Below are 17,485 nucleotides of genomic sequence, written 5' to 3'. Positions count from 1 at the left end.
GGTGTTTTTCATCATAGGTTGTAATATGTATAAAATCTTATTTCTTTTGAGGAGTTTTATGGAGAAAAATTAATTCACAAAATCAACACAAAAATCTGATAAATTTCCCCCCCAAAAAACAAATGTTTGAAAAGATCTGACGAAAGATTTTGGAAAATTTGACAAATTAGACGATTACACATTAGACTGTAATCGTAAAAATGTCTGCCCATAGGGCATAAGTTAGTTATGGGCTACAGCACCCACCAAGTTGCTTACAAATTCACAGAAAACTTAAGTTGTGGGCACAGCACTCTGTATTAAACTGATCATATCCTGTATACCTGGGTTCTCCAAACCGGTTTTGCTAATGCTGATCGAGCACAGACAGTTTAACCAATGAGGTTTCTGCTGAAACAAGCAGCAAATGACTGCAATCAAACTTGTTACAATTGTAAGACACCAGATTGGTACAAAGGTGTCGTCCTGTTTTGTTGGAACAAAATCCCGCACCCACCGCAGCCCTATGTGTCATAGTTTGGAGACCACTGCTGTATACAGCTCTGTGTTTTAAACCAGGGATTAAAGACACAGCGGAGGTTAACTGTACTGCTGTCCAGGTGCCAATCAGGACCAAATTGCTCTACTGTTCATATTGTGGTTAGGCCTAAATACTGTATATATAATTCAATTCATTAAGGAAAACGTTGCATAATGACTGGGTAAATGTGAACAATTGTCTTGTCTTGATAGTAATAATATTTTATTGTAGCAAAAAAGTAGCTTTACCTAATCCTCCTAGAACAAGAAGGAATCACACACATACACACAAAAAAATGCATCAGTTCCTCAGAGGATGTAATCAACAGCCCACAAACTGCTGACCACATGAAAAGTGGAGCATGTCTTTGAGGTTAAGCGATGGCATCTTTAAATTAAAGCGGCTCATTCGGCAAACTTTCCCTCCAGGCAACTTTTAGGAAATGAAGTGCTTCGCTTTGCCGTCGATTCGGCCAATTTCCAAGTCTGATTTATCGCACACTGGCGCTCCCAGTTTGGGAGGTAATTGAAATCCAAGCGGTATTTATGCAGGGAGAGATCCACTTGCACATATCCTCAGCTGTCACTGTCTTCAGTGTAGCATTGTGACCACATGACAGATTGTTAGGGCTCTTCTGCCAGACAGCTGTCTGGAAGAAAGGGGCTGTAGCGGGAGGAGGGTTTGCTGGGGTGGGCTGCGGAGGAGACACATTAGATTGCTGTCCCCTTGGTAGTCAATCACGGTTGTTTATATACCTACTCAGAATAGCCTGGTCAGCTCTGTGCTCCAACACTGATAAAACATGCCCGGCGTAGCTCTTAAATCTTGCTTTAAGTCTTTGCCCACTGAAAACCAGTGGTGGAAAGTTGAAAGACAGATTTTCAGGTATGTGCGTGTGTTCACTTAAAGGTGACCTTTCATTATTATTATCCTTATTATTATTTTCCAATATTTTTCATAAACTTTGATGCCGCATTATCACGGTTGCAAGACATTTTGTATTGAAGAAACCCAGAACGTTATTTTTCAATTGTAGTCATTTTTGATTGCCTTTACAAACAGACAGGTTCTCATTAATATGTCGTTGATTGGATGAGATGATAAGATTTAATATATAAACTAGGGGTGTCAAACGATTAAAATTTTTAATTGAGTTAAATACAGCTTAAAAATTAATTAGTCGTAATTAATCGCAATTCAACCCATCTATAAAATATGCCATATTTTTCTGTAAATTGTTGGAATGGAAAGATAAGACACAAGATGGATATATACATTCAACATACGGTACATAAGTACTGTATTTCTTTATTATAACAATAAATCAACAGGATGGCATTACCATTATTAACATTCTGTTAAAGCGATCCATGGATAAAAAGACTTGTAGTTCTTAAAAGATGAATGTTAGTACAAGTTATAGAAATTTTATATCAAAACCCCTCTTCATGTTTTCGTTTTAATAAAATTTGTAAAATTTTCAATCAAAAAATAAACTAGTAGCCCACCATTGTTGATGTCAATAATTACTTACACAATGCTCATGGGTGCTGAAGCCTATAAAATCAGTCGCACCCAAGTGCCAGCAGAGGGCGGCAAAACTCCGAAAAACACAACAAGTACACCTTTCACTGTGCTCTCATTTTAATCTGTTTGAGCGGGGCATTTGTGCGTTAATTGCGTCAAATATTTTAACGGGATTAATTAAAAAAATTAATTACCGCTCGTTAACGCGATAATTTTGACAGCCCTAATATAAACTCATTGCTCTGATTCCCTAATGGTGACTGGGCGTGACAGTAGCAAGTGTTTATATTAGCACGAACTCGCATGGCAGTCGGTGAGTGGTTGTGTCAGTTTGCAAGTGCCCAAGCATGCAGAGTAGCTGAAGTAAAAGAGAGGAGTAGATTTCATTTGACACTCAGCATGTGCTGGTATGAGATTGTGACGGTATGATAACCTCAAGCAAAAATATCTCGGTTTCACGGTATCACGGTATTGCAAAAACAGCTCTAAAATGTGTTACTTTGAGATATCTGGGTTAAAAAAAATATCTTTTTCCCATGGAACAGGATTTTTATTTTTCAGAACACATTAGTAAATTGGAACATAAGTATAATGTTACGTTAAAATACATTAAAAAAAAAACTAAAAAAATAACAGAAATATTCTAAATAAAATAAAAATTAATAGTCCTTTAGGTGAGTGTAAACCCACAACCACAGCTGAAAATTGTTCCCTTCAGAACAAAAGTAATTGAATCATTTTCCATCAAAAGCACGTGTGTATGACTCTTATCATGTTTACATTATACACACACTCTCTTTCTCAACACGGAGAGTTGCCAGAGAGAAAAAAACACACAAGACACACAAAACACACTGCCGTTAAGTCTTGTAGCAGGTGGGAAACGTTCATGACAGTGCTAGCTAACCTTTAATTTTGCATGAATGCAAAATCATATTGGAGGTATTGCCTCCTCAGCAACCACCCTCCACAAACACGTCTTACATGTCGGTTAGCCCTCCTACTCTAAGCCGTAGCCGAAGTATTCCCATTCAAGCAATTTCGTTGTCTTCAATGGGGGGCGGGGGTGATTTCAGGAGTTTCACCTCCTACAGCCATCATGTAGCAATGCTAGCACAGGGGGTGAACTGACATTTTCATACCACGGTTTACCTTGAAACCAGTAATCTGCACATGTCTACTTGACACCGACGTTTATGTCATTGATCGCAAGCTTTGCTGTTCAATTTACAATTACACACAATATTAAGTACATAATATTAGAATAAAAAGCACAGAACTATTAATGTTTTGAATCAAATCTCTCCCAAGATAGAATTGTTAAATCATGGGAGTCAAACCGGTCCTCAAAGGGCCGCAGTGGGAGCTGGATTTCACTCCAACCAAACGAGATGAATACCTTTACAAGTGAAAACAGTCTGCTGATAGCTGGTTTTATCAGAAACCTCATTGGTTGAACTGTCTGTGCTGGATCTGTTGGAACAAAGACGAGCACCCACTGTGGCCCTTTGTGGAATCTGTTTGACACCTCTGTGTTAAATCAAAGGGTACATGGTAACTGTTGACAAAAAATGCATCAACATTTCTTAGGCTCATATTACACATGATTAATAAGGAAAATTACCTGCAAAGTACGATTTTGGGTGTGCATATTGGACTTCAATACATACTATACACAATAAAGTGAGTTTATAGTCCTGAAGTATTATCATTACTATTACAGCAGTATCTATTTCATACATGTACAATATGTTTTATTTAATTAAAGAGTGTGAGTACTTCTCTCATATCATCTGATGATGAGCAAGAAAGAAAATAACTGAATTTTCAAGTGCTGTCTAATAATCCACTACTGTTCTCTCACTGCAGATAGCAAAGCCATCGTTGATGGGAATCTAAAGCTTATCCTGGGTCTTATCTGGACTCTCATCCTGCACTACTCTATATCTATGCCAATGTGGGATGACGAGGACGATGAGGAGACAAAGAAGATGACGCCCAAACAGCGTCTGCTTGGCTGGATCCAGAACAAAGTGCCTCAGCTGCCAATCAACAACTTCAACCGCGACTGGAGGGATGGCAAAGCCCTTGGAGCTTTGGTGGATAATTGCGCTCCAGGTGAGTCCCAACATTGATTACGTGCTGTTGGACTGTTTAAAGGAGCTGGATCTTGAATTCTGCCCTTATAAAGATGGTAATAATGTTCAAATAGGCATGCCAAAAGTATGCTTTTCACTGTATTATCCATTTAGTAGTAGATTTGTTGTTCCAGGAATTTTCAGTCAGAAGGAATCCATGTAATATTTAATTTAATTTAATTTAATTTAATTTAATTTAATTTAATCGAATCGAATCGAATCGAATCGAATCGAATCGAATCGAATCGAATCGAACCGAACCGAACCGAACCGAACCGAACCGAACCGAACCGAACCGAACCGAACCGAACCGAACCGAACCAAACTGAACTGAACCGGAATACTCGCCTGGCAAGCCAGGCTGATCTTTGCCATGTACAAGAAATACAAGTCAATATGGTCTTCTGTGGATTTCCACTCCGGTCCAATATTGACAGGCGAATCACAGCACGCAAGACAGGACTTTGCAATGCGTCATGATGGGAACAAAAGTGAACCTTTTTTACACTCCTGAGAGTTTTTGAAGGTGTTTTGTGTTGTCGTCTTTTTTCCCGTATATGCGACATAGAGGCTGTGGGGGACTCAATTGCACTTTTTTCAGCATTTTGCTATTGCTTCTGCAAGTATAGCTCAAAGCACGAGGCAACACTTAACATTGCACATACTTGCTTTCAGACTGAGTCACAGACAGACCTAACGCCACAAATCTTTCAGAATGACCTTTAACGTTGGCTCTTTTTTCAAAAAGAAAGTACCGCACACAACAATGCACTAAGTTGGCTTAGAGTTTTCACACAAAAACCTTAGTTATCATGACTTCATACCATGATTGTTTGAGAACTAAAAATTGACTACAACCAACAGCATGAGTCACGTCCTTCTGTGATTTTTTTCTGTCAGATTGTCTGTCCTTGTTAGCTTCACCTTTAGCGTAGAAATCCAGCCCAAACCACGTAAGAACAGACTGAATTCCCATGTATCTTGCGCATAGCGAAAGACATTCTGATTTGCCAGGCTACAGAAATACTGTAGTTGCTTGATTTATGAGTACCCGTGTTTACAAGTTTCCTGAGTTACGAGCCATCTCTTTCTCAATTTTTTGCTTTGTGTTCAGCTGAAATTTGAGTTAGGAATGCCACAGCATCCTCTATTACAAACCTAAATTGTTCTGAGACAAATTCACTGGTCAAGCTTATTAATAGAACACTCAGTTGTAGAATGCCACAGACATATTCTTTCTCTGCTCACCATGCATACCACCCACATTGGTACTTCTTATTCAGACTACCCTGTGTGTGGCAGTGTATTATATTTAGTGGTTGGTTACTTTACTTACCTGTAATGGCTTCCCAACCAATCCCAGTGTCAAGTGTAATTTTTATTGCATTATCAGCAGAATCAAAAAAACATCGCGTTTTTATTACTAGAGGCACATACAAGGAATTCTTGCAAAAATCTCCTTTAAATACTAGAAAGAGCCACCATTGCAAAATAAATAATAAACAGAAACAAACAGCAGCAACTGAAGAATATGAGGAATCTTGCCTGCAGTCATTAGGTTTCTGGTTTCATTTCCAGATTAAAAAAAAAAAGTGTGGGGATGCAGGTTTCCTTGTACGAAACAATCTTGCCATTTGGTGTATGAGGTGTCTCTTTTAGTTTTCCTTGTTGCTATGGAGGCAAGGCCAAGCACACAGTCCATTAGAGCATTAGAAACGTTAACACCTTGCAGAGAGAACTTGCCGTCTTGGTATCTCTCACACACTCAAACGTCAGCCGTGTGTCATCCATCTCTGGAGAGCAGGTAGTGTCAGAGGGTTAGTCATGGCTAGGTGACGTCTCAGCCAGCTGTCCTGCAATGACTGAAGCTGTCATCCGTTCTGAGGCTCAGGGCTCTCTCTTGCAATGCCTTTACTGCTATAACCACAACCCCAAATTTGGCCACCATTCCTCTTCTTCCTTCTCCTCTCCTGCTTGGCAGAGCATCAAAAAACAAACAAGTGATATCTCACAGAGACGAGTATAAAAGCAACAAAACCCAGAACCACACATCCACAGTTCACTGGGTGGGGGAAAGTAATCAAGTACAAACACTGTTATTCTATTTTACTACATTTGTTAGTTCTCTGGACTTTACTTACTCCTAAGATTTGGAATACGCATGTATTTTCTACTCCACATTGAATCAAAATAGGCTCATGGACAGTGATGAGGTCAACTCATTCAATTTTACATTTGTAATTTAAGTCGATGAAATGTGCTAAGTGATTTAGAGAATATGCCACACCAGTCTAATATAGTATCAATGAACTTACTAAAATATTTACCATTTGTTTCTCTGCAAGGAGACAAGGAGCTTTAATATGGTCATGAAAGAAATGTGCTTTGATTTTTGGACTAAAGACATAGGTGTAGCCAACAAACGGCACTGGAGGACCACCGGTGTGGTCCTGTTCTAACCCTCCCCCCAAAATCAGATAAACTAAAACAAAAATTGAGTACTACTACTGTACATAAGGTACTTCCCAATCTTTGCATGTTTTCAGTTATCACTATACCATCAAACATAGAATTTATGTAAAGGATTAGGAAGGATCTTAAAGTTTCTCTCAGTACAGTCTGAATACATTTGTCACCTCTGCTAATGATGGCTTTCTTCTTCGCCAAACATTGATAGTTCACTTGGAAGCGTGAATTTCGGAAGCATAAATGGAGGCTAGTTCAACCCCTTATTTAACTGTGTTTACACATGGTCCAAAGAGACGCATCTTTCACTGCTGCAATGCTGCCCATACAAGGTTGCGTTGTTTCATCAGCCTGACTTTCTTGCTGTGTGACAGGAGACAACACGCAGCAGCTCTGTTTTACGTTTGCACACCACTGCGAAAAACATCTTAAATCGTCCACGCTGAGATAAAATCAATATTGTAAATAAAAAGGCTGGTGTAGACCTGTTTTAGTGCACCCACTGGGTTTTTAGACAAATACACAGACTCCTTGCTTTTATAATGACCTCTTCACATCCTTGCCACTAAACTGTTTATATATATCTTAATGTATTTAATTCATCTTCAGTTTCAATGGAAAAATTTAATTAGTTAGTCCCTCAGGACTTGACGATTTGTTTATTGCAGAATTGTCTGCTGATTTCAAAGCCTTCCGCAGAAATCAAAACAGTCCGTAGAATTCACGCATTGGTTCCCAGTGCACCATGGTGCACATCAGTGTGATAATTACTATAAATGTAAAACACCACGACAGGACCAAAAACGAACAATAAGTGCAGGGAAAATGTAACTCGCCATACGTTGAATCAGCCTTTTTTTAACAGTGGCCTCTCCTAAAACTTGACAGCAAATATCCATGGTCGCAGGCATAAAGAGTTCATCACCAATCGTGAAAGGTTTCTTGGCTTTAGCAATATGGTTCACCATGAAGTATGGTGCTTTCAGTGCATTCACTTTTGTTGCCTCGTTTGCTAGCTTTTAGCCACATATTAAGCAGAATGGACTTGGATGTAGGCACCTCCTCTGGCTCAGCAGGTGGCCTTTTCCCTGTAAAAAAGCTGTCCAAAAAAGTTGCTGCCCGCAGCACACAGCCAACAGCAGCTAACGTTACTGTTTACATTAACTGAGGCTGGGCAGCTATAGGTGTGCAAACAAACGAGTAATGGCGGCCAACCATTAGAGGGCGACGTACACATATACTCAGATTAGTCATGAGGCACAGGCCAGGAAGCGGTTATCCGGAAATTATTTATTATTTCTCTATTTATTATTTCTCTGCTGCCCTGTAGCAAATGTGCCACGGAACGGTACCGGCCCGGTGGTTGGGAATCCTTGGGATACAGGATGAGTAACTTTTACTTGCAGTTTTCATCCTGGCTGCTGGATGTCGCAGTATAATAGCGGCCGTCACTGGCACTGCTCATTATGGAAACAGAAATAGTATTTCTTTTTTACAAGAAGACTGTTTTTTTTTTTTTTTTAATGCTTTAAATGTTTCGTTTAGAGCAATTTTCAGCCCTTCATCATTTGCTTTTAGTTTTTGATAAATGCAGTAGGCCTCAGACTCCACTGTCCAGTTAAAGTGGATAGCTCGCACTTTGTTACAATGTTTCCTTCAATATCGCTTCTGCTTCAAGCATATACTGTATTTTGTTGAATGTTTGCACGACAGGTAATGCAAATAAATCTGCCAAAGAGATACAAATATTGATGTTTATTAATTAATTAGTTTCCACTATGTTTCATAGTGTTTTGGTATTACAAATAATTTAGAACATTCATGAATCAGAATTACTGAAATGTGCCTTGTAATTGATTATTTTACATTATTTATTTATTTATTTTAATGCCCGCGGAAAAAAAACATCTTTCAATAATTGCCTTCCGTAGAATCACGATTGTTCCTCAGAAGATCCACCGAATCTTTGCTTTTTCACAGTCGATTGGGGTGACTAATTATTATCCACCCCACTAACCACCTACACACCTAAATGTCGTGCTTAATTTATCTCTAGTTTCAAAGTGACATTTATTTATTATTTATCCATCCATCACTATCTATTTGTATTGCAGTGGCCTTGAAGCAAAACACTCTCTCCATTGTCAACACTAATCCAATTTAGCTATTAACTGCCCAGGGCATGCTAGCTATAGCATGCCTGCCGCACTTGTTTGTCCTGAAGAGCCAACAGACACCACATAAGACCCTGGAGCTGAAGGTGCCACAGCAGTAGTAGTGACAGCCCATGTGGGGTCTCATCATGGCAATGGCAGCAGAAGCCAAACTGCACACATCTGTGCACCAGGCTCTTGTAATGACTTGTTTGCATTCTACTAGGTTTGTGTCCTGATTGGGCCGAGTGGGACCCCAACCAGCCTGTGGAAAATGCAAGAGAAGCCATGCAGCAGGCGGATGATTGGCTTGGTGTGCCTCAGGTGAGATGCATAAAAAAAGATCTATTTTCATTGATGGGGAATGGTGGGCGGGGCATTGCTTTTCAAAAATAGTTAACTCTCAGAGTACCCAACAAAATTTATTTTTAACTAAACAATAGCTAGTATCTGGGAAATCGCTGCTGTGAAACAGATAAAAGGTTCAGGTTCAAGGTACTGTATATTTTTTCTTTTTCTGGCAATATCTAGTACTATACTGAAGATGTCCAACTTTTAATATAGATTTGCTTATAATATTTTTGAAAAATGATCACTTAAAATGTGTGCAAAAGCAGAGCAATGAACCACAATACAGCGGGGAAACACTGTAAACTAGAGCAAAGCCGGACCGTGTAGAAGGAGGGATAGAACAAACAAGGTGTTGCCTTAAGACTTTTGCTTGTTCTGTTTTATGCACTGAAGATAAAAAAAATAAGAACACCAATTATCCCCAAACTCTTAAAAGCTGGTCTCATTTTAAAATGAAAGTTTTTACAAGCAGAGAATGCTTTATTGTGGTTTCAAAGACTTTACAGTTTTATTTTGGTGCTTTTAGAGACCTTTAAACACCTTCCAAGCAGGCTCTGAAACAAAGATGTAATCTGTGTCCCTCGGAATAACGATGTAATCAGAGCAAGGTTGCATTCTTCCATTCCATCCCTTTTTAATGACCCCTGCTGTTCCACTGCTCACTGTGCAGGTTGTTTAGTTGCACACTAGCTAATCGCCATGAGGATAAGCGCTGGCCAGATAGCTAGAGGGTGGATGTCATGGCCCTGACGGTTGGGAGTGGGGGGTGTGCTAGATTCCATTGCGCTAGTGTTAAGGAGATGTGGGAGAGGTCTGGATAAGTATAAATCCCCGTGGCTGGCTTATGGAAGGCAACAATCCTTAACCCTGCAGAACCAGGGTTAAATATATCCAGCTTGATGCATTGCTTTGTGCCAGTGAATGATTGACAAAGTGCTAGAAGCATGAGAGGAGTAAGTAGAGGTGCTAATAGATATGTTTATTTTCTGTCAAATCCATATACACCATGGTTATTAGAAAAGTGTTAGACACTATTTGCTCTAAATGCTATTGATTGTGGTGGCTGAAATGTATTATCCAATTTTGCACTTATATTGTTGATGTGTTGTTTGCACTTTAGGTTATTGCACCTGAAGAGATAGTGGATCCAGATGTAGATGAGCACTCTGTGATGACCTACCTGTCACAGTTCCCCAAAGCCAAGCTGAAGCCAGGAGCCCCTCTCAAACCCAAACAGCTATTCCCTCACAAGGCCAAAGCCTATGGACCAGGTGGGAAGTCAAGCCACATTTATTCATATAGCCTTTGTTCACAACGTCTTGAAGGGCATCACAGAACCACAGTTGACAACATTTTTGACATCCCCTGACCTTAACACCCACCAAAAGGGAAAGGATAAACCCCAAACCCCATCTTGTGAAAAATAGGAAACCTTGAGATGGCCTAGCATATGTGGGATCCACCATTTAGACTGACCAGGTTATAGTAGATGCTTCATAAACTAGGGATATTCATACATAACACACAGCTCTCAAGGTTTCCTGTCAAAGCATTGACTTGTTTGTAGTTGACATCAAAACAGTGTGGGGACAAGTACTTCCTTGTAAAACAAGATGTATGAATGGTGCTATTATTTTCTTTGCAGGTATTGAGCCTCATGGTAACAAGGTGCTTCACCCTGCTGTTTTCACTGTGGATACTATTGAAGCGGGCAGTGGTGAGGTCCTAGTCTATGTGGAGGATCCCGAGGGACACAAAGAAGAGGTAAGTTGGTTATACCATGCCAGGATATTTCTGAATTGAATTCTTTTATTCGTCCCTTTTTTCTGCAGGCCAAGGTGAAACCTAACAAAGACAAAAACCGAACCTACACAGTCACTTATATTCCTAAAGTTGAAGGTCTTCACAAGGTTAGAAAAAAACAGCCTTCCCATCATCCAATTAAGATATCCCTATAAGATCGTTTTTCTTAAAATTTTCTTTTATTATCTCACTTAAATCTCAGGTTAAGGTGTTATTTGCTGGCCAGGACATTGACAAGAGCCCCTATTCAGTGAATGTGGCAAAGGACATGGGTGACCCCAGTAAAGTGCATGCCAGGGGACCCGGTCTAGAACGCACAGGCAACATAGCCAACAAACCCACTTATTTTGACATCTTCACAGCCGGTAAGAAAGTCAAATTTAGTTAAATTTGCAGACTTTGGAATGAGAGCATTACATGCATAATACCAAATTTATTACACAAGAAGTAAAAGTGAGGAATACATTAGCCTTAAGGCATTCTTATGAACATATTCTCTGTGAGTTGTGGCTTTCCATTCACTGAAAACTGACCATAAACAACTGACTGCGTGGTCCAACTGAGACTAATTTTTCTCCTTGTCAACAAGGTGCTGGCAATGGCGACATCAGCGTGGTCATTGTTGATCCACAGGGTAAAAATGACACAGTGGAAATCATTCTGGAAAACAAAGGCGACAGTGTGTTCCGATGTACCTATCGCCCTGTGATTGAGGGTCCTCATGCCATCCATGTGCTGTTTGGCGGCCAAGAGATCCCAAAGAGCCCATTCCCTGTCAACATCGCAGAAGGTGAGCCATGTGTTATTTTTCTTTTAGACAACAGGATGTCTCATCACATTGGAAAAAGTCAGGGTGATCTTTTCAACACGGTTTTATTTCCTTAGGCCTTCAACCTTAGACCATAACCCTTCTTATCTGTCATTTCTAGCACCTCCTGTTGCTCCTCCCATGGGGGCGCCATTGCAGATAATCCCTCAGTCAGTGCTCACTCCTCCTGGAACTAAAGGGCCCCCACCTAAAAAACCTGTTCGGCCAAGTTAGTATAGCCCATTGGGATGAGCCTTGGCTCAGCACTCAGCTCAAATGCCCCCCGCCCCCACTCTTCTCCTTCAAAAGAAACATTCTCTGTGCCTAGGAAGCTTTCACAATATTGGGGGTGCATGGTGCAGTGTAGTGCTTGGTCCAACTTTCTGCGGCCTGCCAGCTTGATAGTTTAGTTTTAAAGTGAGCACTGACGCAATGTTCATTAGCATCAATTTGCCAGTTTTGCCTTTTTCTCTACTTTGTTGAACTTTCACCTGCCCGTTTGCTGCAAGCGCCACATATTTGCATCTGCCGGCATTCTGTCAGCGCCTGCAAACATTTACTGTTTGTCTGACAAACGTTGTCAAAATTCAGCTTGGTATGACTTTAAAACGTCAGGGTACAGTATCGAATTAAAGGCTGCATCTTTTTCATTTACAGTTGTTTTTTTGTTTTTAATCTGTAAGGAATCCCAGTTGAATATTCTGCTACTAACACTTGAGCCAACATCAGTTTTCTCTGGGTAACAAAATACTTTCTTACTCAATACTTGTTGGTATTCCTCTCAGCCATCAATCCAAACGCCTGCAGAGCTACCGGCAGAGGCCTTCAGCCTAAGGGTGTGAGAGTAAAGGAGGTTGCAGACTTCAAAGTTTTCACCAAGGGAGCTGGCAGTGGAACATTGAACGTCTCGGTCAAAGGGCCCAGTGAGTCAGACAGCCTTTTCATCTTTACTCCTCCTTTTTTGGATTACTTTTCTCATCCTGGCTTGGCCAAGCAAATGCATACGTGCATAAAATATACTGTATGTTGTCTTGATGATAATCCAATTTGCTTTGTTTTTCTCAGCTGGGGTGCAGGAACAAGTGAAAGTGCGAGATACAGGAAATGGAGTGTATGAGTGCGAGTATTACCCCCTCAAACCGGGTAAATATACAGTCAGCATAATGTGGGGAAATCAGCCCATCCCTCGCAGGTAAAACTCAAAAACTACATTCTGGCCATCACAAACAATGAAACAAATACAATAATGTTCACATACTTGTGTAATAAATTTTTGCAGTCCATTTGAAGTAGAGGTAGGACCGGAGGCAGGTTTCCAGAAGGTGAGGGCTTGGGGTCCTGGTCTGAAGACAGGGATGGTGGGAAAATCTGCTGACTTTGTGGTTGAGGCCATCGGCACAGATGTTGGGACTCTGGGTAAGTCTGGACCACATTCAAGACAACTTTACAGGGGATTCTCATTTATGACATGGAACAAAAGACATTAGGTACTGTGGGGCTAATAAGTATGTTGTCAACCACCAATTTTGCAAGTTCTCCTACTTGAAAAGATTAGAGAGGCCTGTAATTGTCAACTTGGGTAAATCTCAACCATGAGAGATGGACTGTGTGTGTGTGTGTGGGGGGGGGGGGCAAAAAAATCACGTTGTTTGATTTTTATAGAATTTATTTCCAAATTAGAGTGGAAAATCAGTATTTGGTCACCAACAAACAAGCAAGATTTCTGGCTGTTAAAGAGGTCTAACTTCTTCTAATGAGGTCTAACGAGGCTCCACTCGTTACCTGTAATAATGGCACCTGTTTAACGCATTATCGGTATAAAAGACACCTGTCCACAATCTCAGTCAGTCACACTCCAAACTCCACTTTGGCCAAGACCAAAGAGCTGTCAAAAGACACCAGAGACAACATTGTAGACCTGCACCAGGCTGGGAAGACTGAATCTGCAATAGGTAAAATGCTTGGTGTAAAGAAATCAACTGTGGGAGAAATATTAGAAAATGGAATACATACAAGACCACTGATAATCTCCCTCGATCTGGGGCTCCATGCAGATCTCACCCCGTGGCGTCAAAATGATAACAAGAACGGTGAGCAAAAATCCCAGAACCACACGGGGGGAACTAGTGAATGACCTACAGAGAGCTGGGACCACAGTAACAAAGGCTACTATCAGTAACACAATGCGCCGACAGGGACTCAAATCCTGCACTGCCAGACGTGTCCCCCTGCTGAAGAAGATACACGTCCAGGCCCGTCTGCGGTTCGCTAGAGAGCATTTGGATAAACCAGAAGAGGACTGCGAGAATGTGTTATGGTCAGATGAAACCAAAATAGAACTTTTTGGTAGAAACACAGGTTCTCGTGTTTGGAGATGAAAGAATACTGAATTGCATCTGAAGAACACCATACCCACTGTGAAGCATTGGGGTGGAAACATCATGCTTTGGGGCTGTTTTTCTGCAAAGGGACCAGGACGACTGATCTGTGTAAAGGAAAGAATGAATGGGGCCATGTATCGAGAGATTTTGAGTGAAAATCTCCTTCCATCAGCAAGGGCATTGACGATGAGACGTGGCTGGGTCTTTCAGCATGACAATGATTCTAAACACACAGCCAGGGCAACACAGGTGTGGCTTCGTAAGAAGCATTTCAAGGTCCTGGAGTGGCCTAGCCAGTCTCCAGATCTCAACCCCATAGAAAATCTGTGGAGGGAGTTGAAAGTCGCCCAACGACAGCCCCAAAACATCACTGCTCTAGAGGAGATCTGCATGGAGGAATGGGCAAAAATACCAGCAACAATGTGTGAAAAGCTTGTGAAGAGTTACAGAAAACGTTTGGCCTCCGTTATTGCCACCAAAGGGTACATAACAAAGTATTGAGATGAACTTTTGGTATTGACCAAACACTTATTTTCTACTATGATTTGCAAATAAATTCTTTAAAAAATCAAACAATGTGATTTTCTGTTTTTTTTCCACATTCAGTCTCTCATGGTTGAGGTTTATCCATGTTGACAATTACAGGCCTCTCTAGTATTTTCAAGTGGGAGAACTTGCACAATTAGTGGTTGACTAAATACTTATTTGCCCCACTGTATCTAGAATCTAGAGCCATTCATGAAAACATGCGCTCCAGAAAGACTGCATGACAAAAACCTCTTGGAGATCGTTTTAAAAGCTTCCCTCATTTTAAACACTGACTGAAACATTTAAATATCTTATAATAGTATTCATCGATGCCTGTTCTCACTCTCTCGCTTTCAAGAGAAGGGAAACTACTAATTTAGTGGTAAACCATTACCTGCTATCTTAACTCATAGAGAGTAGCACTAGCGACATAACAACACTCATACTCTGAAGAAATACTGATTGTTACTGTTTGGTGACCGTATCTGGTTCTTCTTGGCGCAACATGGTATCAGCTTTTGCCTCAAAAATATGTGATATAGCTGTGGTGCAAACTGTGATATAGTGGGACTTCACCATTATTGAATCGGGCAATTGAAAATATTCCTCTCTGTTATGGTGAAGGCTTCTCCATCGAAGGACCCTCTCAGGCTAAGATCGAGTGTGACGACAAGGGTGATGGCTCCTGCGATGTCCGCTACTGGCCCACTGAACCTGGCGACTACGCTGTCCATGTAATTTGTGATGACGAGGACATCAAGGACAGCCCCTTCATGGCCCATATCCTCCCTGCTGCCAATGACACCTTCCCAGAGAAGGTAGCAACTCTAGGGTAACAAAGACATAACACCAGTGATTGGGGTCTTTAATGAATACATTGAAATGTTCAGGTGAAAGCCTTTGGGCCGGGCCTGCAGCCAAATGGCGTTACTGTAAACAAGCCAACTGAATTTACTATTGATGCACGCATGGCTGGGAAGGGTCCACTCTCCATCTATGCCCAGGTATTAAAAAAACATCATTTTCTATTACAAGTCCCTTGAACATAGTATATAGTTATACTTTGCCCATTGACCCAATAAAACTGCTTGAATGTCTGACTTTGGTGAATCCCTTGGATGCACCATATACAGTTTATAAGAACAGGTTCAGGGTTGACTTGCTTTTGCAACCACATAGGATGCCGAAGGCTGCACAATCAACATCAAAGTCAATGACAAAGGCGATGGAACATATCTGTGCACTTATACTCCCACCAAGCCTATTAAACACACCATCATCATCGCCTGGAGTGGTGTAAATGTGCCCAACAGCCCCTTTAGGGTAAGACGCATGAAGCTGTACTCAGACAAACTCTATGTAGACTTGCAGAATTCAATGTTGTAGACCTTTTCAATCCTGTTTGTAAACATGTGCAATAGTACTTCCGTGGGGCAAAAAGTGATGACTAACAATTATTTCAAACGTAACGATGACTAAAGCGCATATAGATAATTACCATTATATGGAACGTCTCATAATATTTGTGAACATTGGGCACAACGATCATGTTAAGTAATCGCTACATTTTTCTACCACTGCAATTTTTAAGTCACCTTCCAGGATACTAGCTGGAATCTGAATTACGGTCAGCATTTGATCCCTTTCCAAGCAATTTAGCTCTTCTCTTCGATGAACCTTTTCAAAGTACAGCACTAAAGAAAAAGTCTAAAATCATTATTCAAACTATTTCTCCTTGTTTTCTGAAAACACTCTTTCTTGGTCAAATGACATGTAAAGGTGGAAACAGGATTCATGATTTAAAAAATACGTTTTAGTGTACATCTGTAACATCTGTGAAAATGTTACATTTTTAATACTGTAGTTCGAGATTTTACTAAGGATATTTAATACTGTAGCTTGAAGTTTTACTAAGGATATTTGTCAAACAGTTGTGGCTTGTCCTTTTCTGTATTACAGTTTTACCACCTCAAAAAGTAAAGTATCTGCATAGTGACAAATGACAATCCATTTTTTCCTTAATTTGTGTATGGAGTGTCTCATTTCAATAACAGCATATAGAACGCAGTTAATCTGCGAATGAATTATGGATATCTGCAACAATTGCAGAAGAATCAGTGATGTGTATTCATGTAGGAAGTATCTGAAATGCAATTTTAGTTATAGATACCTACAAAATCACTCCATCTAGTTAAAATCTGATTAGAGATATGTGAATAAGAACACATACTTTTAGATAACTTGGAATGAGGTGTTTTCGAGATCTCTATGATGAAAAGATAAAACACAAATATCCCCATACATATTCCCTATACATATTCCCTATACATATTCTATCAAGCTGTTAGATTTTAAGAGTGTTTGCCATACACTCTTGCCAACCAGACGCACTGCATGTGTGACGTTATGATGAAAAGGTCAATTAACGAAGTCCTGCAGCCGTCCTATTTCAGCCCACCACTCCTAGGTTGCTCAAGTACACTGTGAATTCATTAGGTGCAGGTCGGAGAGGGTTGTCATCCAGACAGGGTCAAGGTCTATGGGCCCGGAGTGGAGAAGACGGGCCTCAAGGCTAATGAGCCAACATACTTCACTGTGGACTGCAGTGAGGCTGGTCAAGGTAAGCGCGCATGAGAAAATGATGGTTATAAAAACACTTGACAGTTCAGGTAAGTCCCAATGAAAGGAGATCTGTGAATGTTGAGAAGGATTTTGTATTACTGGAACATAAAACTGAGTCAAAGCCAGGAATATACTTGAAAGTTTTTTTTTTTTTATCATAGCCTCTGATTTGGATCATTCTTTTTTAA

At 40.4% G+C, this 17,485-nt stretch overlaps 1 protein-coding gene across 4 annotated transcripts in view; it reads left to right on the top strand.

The window, feature by feature from the left end:
• The window catches only part of LOC130916566 (filamin-C-like), a 50,564-nt gene that overhangs the window by 8,460 nt on the left and 24,619 nt on the right, over positions 1-17,485 (top strand). For 2 of the 4 annotated variants that reach the window (XM_057837382.1, XM_057837381.1), the window contains exons 2-16: positions 3,917-4,165; positions 9,031-9,128; positions 10,276-10,426; positions 10,801-10,919; positions 10,988-11,065; positions 11,161-11,323; positions 11,548-11,748; positions 11,888-11,995; positions 12,552-12,689; positions 12,832-12,958; positions 13,046-13,182; positions 15,300-15,493; positions 15,566-15,679; positions 15,855-15,998; positions 17,172-17,295. In XM_057837382.1, the coding sequence (XP_057693365.1) occupies positions 3,917-4,165; positions 9,031-9,128; positions 10,276-10,426; positions 10,801-10,919; positions 10,988-11,065; positions 11,161-11,323; positions 11,548-11,748; positions 11,888-11,995; positions 12,552-12,689; positions 12,832-12,958; positions 13,046-13,182; positions 15,300-15,493; positions 15,566-15,679; positions 15,855-15,998; positions 17,172-17,295 (2,145 nt within the window). The remainder of the gene's footprint in view (positions 1-3,916; positions 4,166-9,030; positions 9,129-10,275; positions 10,427-10,800; positions 10,920-10,987; positions 11,066-11,160; positions 11,324-11,547; positions 11,749-11,887; positions 11,996-12,551; positions 12,690-12,831; positions 12,959-13,045; positions 13,183-15,299; positions 15,494-15,565; positions 15,680-15,854; positions 15,999-17,171; positions 17,296-17,485) is intronic. The other 2 variants (XM_057837384.1, XM_057837383.1) reach the window with 1 other exon arrangement.

This window comes from Corythoichthys intestinalis, chromosome 5 (genome assembly GCF_030265065.1).
Source record: "Corythoichthys intestinalis isolate RoL2023-P3 chromosome 5, ASM3026506v1, whole genome shotgun sequence".
Taxonomy (NCBI): Eukaryota; Metazoa; Chordata; class Actinopteri; order Syngnathiformes; family Syngnathidae; genus Corythoichthys; species Corythoichthys intestinalis.
Note: the sequence above shows the minus strand (reverse complement) of the source record. Positions and strands in the feature narration are given on the sequence as shown.